Raw genomic sequence first — 2,292 nt, forward strand, 5'->3', positions numbered from 1 at the left:
TAGCATTTAGACAGACATAATTATGTCAAATCAAATGGTGTTCCTTCCTTGGATGAAGACGAGGAAGAGTATCCTTGGCTGGAGAGGTCAGTGACTAGAATGGTCTCAGTCTTGGGTTTTTATACAGTCAAAGAGGGCAGGGACCACCATTGTCCAAAGACTTAATGTCAACACACTGAAGCCCAAACAAGCATTGTAAGGGAGGGATAATCTGTGACAACAACCTCACCCAGTGGTTTAAAATCGGCCTTAATAGGCTGTAATGGGTTAAAGGTACAGTGTGGGAAGTTGACCCTGTTAATAAGATATTTGTTACTTATTCATATTGGTCATATATTCATATTGGTCATAGATGCGCCACCAGTTTTATTGTAATTTGGTCATAATTGCAATTACCTCTCTCCGCCAGGGACACAAATATTGTTATGGCACGTTTGAGCAAGGCTTTTAACCCACAGTGTGGCCAGGCTCATATTTTAAAAGTGGCCTTCATTCTTATAACTCATTCACGTTATTGTGTAAAAAGAATGCTCCTACTGTATGTGTGTGGACAGACAACTGACCAATTGTTACAGGCAATGAAGTGGAACCTTTGGCTGTTATTTTACATGCCCTTTGAGCTGAGATTTTGAAGTGATCCATACCAGCAGATGATAATTTCAGAAACAGATGACATTTGCTCAACTTACTTTTATTATTTGCTTTTATTATTTTCCATTGGCATTTTCACAAAATGATGATGACAATCTCATCTGATTATGAATAATCATCATTTGACACAATTATTTCATACAGAAGGATGGTCTTCCTGCAGACCACTGCACCATATCTGGTCTTAAAGTGGTGGATCTGAAGCTGTCTACACAGATTCACTTCCACCTTCAATACAACTACTACTACATCCATAGAGCCTGTTGATCCTGAGGATGTCAATGTCGGACATGCCATCTCTTTGTCCGATCAGCACAGAAGGGTCTGGGATGGGTGTAATGGTCTCTGCTCCGGCCACTGTAGTGAAAGCAGTCTTCGTATAATGCATGATAGAGCTGTAATCATAAGGGGTGCCCAGGTTGTTGGTGTTCCTTCTCTGGAAGTTGTTGGCAAAGTGTGAGGGAATGTTCTCCCAGTTGATCCTCACGTGCTGATCTCTGTCGCTCCTGGTGTGTTCATGTCGGAAGCCCAAGGCATGAAGGAGTTCATGCAGAACGATGCCATGGTGAACACAGCCACTAACGGACAGAGACACGTCCTGCTTTCCACCATTTCTACCCATAGCAGACCAGCACCCGTTAAGCATCGCAATGTTGAGATAATCTCTCTGCCCAGTGTAAGGGACAAAGCGAATACAAGTGCTCCTGCGAAAGCTTTCCATAGCTTCCTCGATCACAGCCTTTTCAGTAGTATAGTAGTAAAAGCTGATGTAGTATGGCACCTCAACCAGCCCGTTGTCAGACTTTGGCCATTTACAGGAGTCAGAGTCACCCCAGCACCTCATGGCGTTCCTCTTCCTTGGAACAGCAATATCTCCCTCCATTAACGTGTGGCTAATGTTTTTGTTCACCTCTAGGATTCTCGAGGTAATGTCTACCGCTAGGATTCTCGCGGTAAGGTCTAAATGCCGCTGGGGGGAACTGCGTGCTGCAGAGAGACCCAGGAGTACAGCCAGAAGAGCAGAGAAGAAACTCAGACCCATGGTCGAAATGGTGTTCCTTCCTTGGATGAAGACGAGAAAGAGGATCCTTGGCTGGAGAGGTCAGTGACTAGAATGGCCACAGTCTTGGGTTTTTATACAGTCAAAGAGGGCAGGGACCACCATTGTCCAAAGACTTAATGTCAACACACTGAAGCCCAAACAAGCATTGTAAGGGAGGGATAATCTGTGACAACAACCTCACCCAGTGGTTTAACATCTCTTCATGGGTGTGGAATCTGAGGCTTTGTACGCCAACAACGGAGATCCAATATGCTGTTTACAGTGTACAGTACTTGATTAAAAATACAACTTTTTATTTTCTTTAAATTAGGTGGATTCCATAGTATCCATACAGAGATGTGTGGCTTCTACAGGAATCATTGTCTCACAATGTCATAATTTGTGGTGAGCGGTTACAACATCATAGCTAATAATTAGCGGTGTGGCTTCAACCCAGTCCGTGACTCCAGGGGCCCAACCTGTCAGATGATCACGATCACACAGCCTTACACAGTCCCAATAATTTTTTTTTACTTGGTCACTAGTGTTGACTATAATTCATTACTACCTCTGTTATTTTGAAGAGGAAGAAGAAGTCC

At 43.5% G+C, this 2,292-nt stretch overlaps 1 protein-coding gene across 1 annotated transcript; it reads right to left on the minus strand.

The window, feature by feature from the left end:
* Positions 1-859: 859 nt before the first annotated feature.
* LOC310857985 (hatching enzyme 1.2-like) lies at positions 860-1,693 on the minus strand (the record flags this gene model as incomplete). Its single annotated transcript, XM_083764029.1, has 1 exon — positions 860-1,693. One exon carries the CDS (start codon positions 1,691-1,693, stop codon positions 860-862), a length of 834 nt encoding a protein of 277 aa, XP_083620155.1.
* Between the last annotated feature and the right edge of the window lie 599 nt (positions 1,694-2,292).

This window comes from Protomyctophum parallelum (genome assembly GCF_964188405.1).
Source record: "Protomyctophum parallelum genome assembly, chromosome: 4".
In the NCBI taxonomy this organism is placed as follows: Eukaryota; Metazoa; Chordata; class Actinopteri; order Myctophiformes; family Myctophidae; genus Protomyctophum; species Protomyctophum parallelum.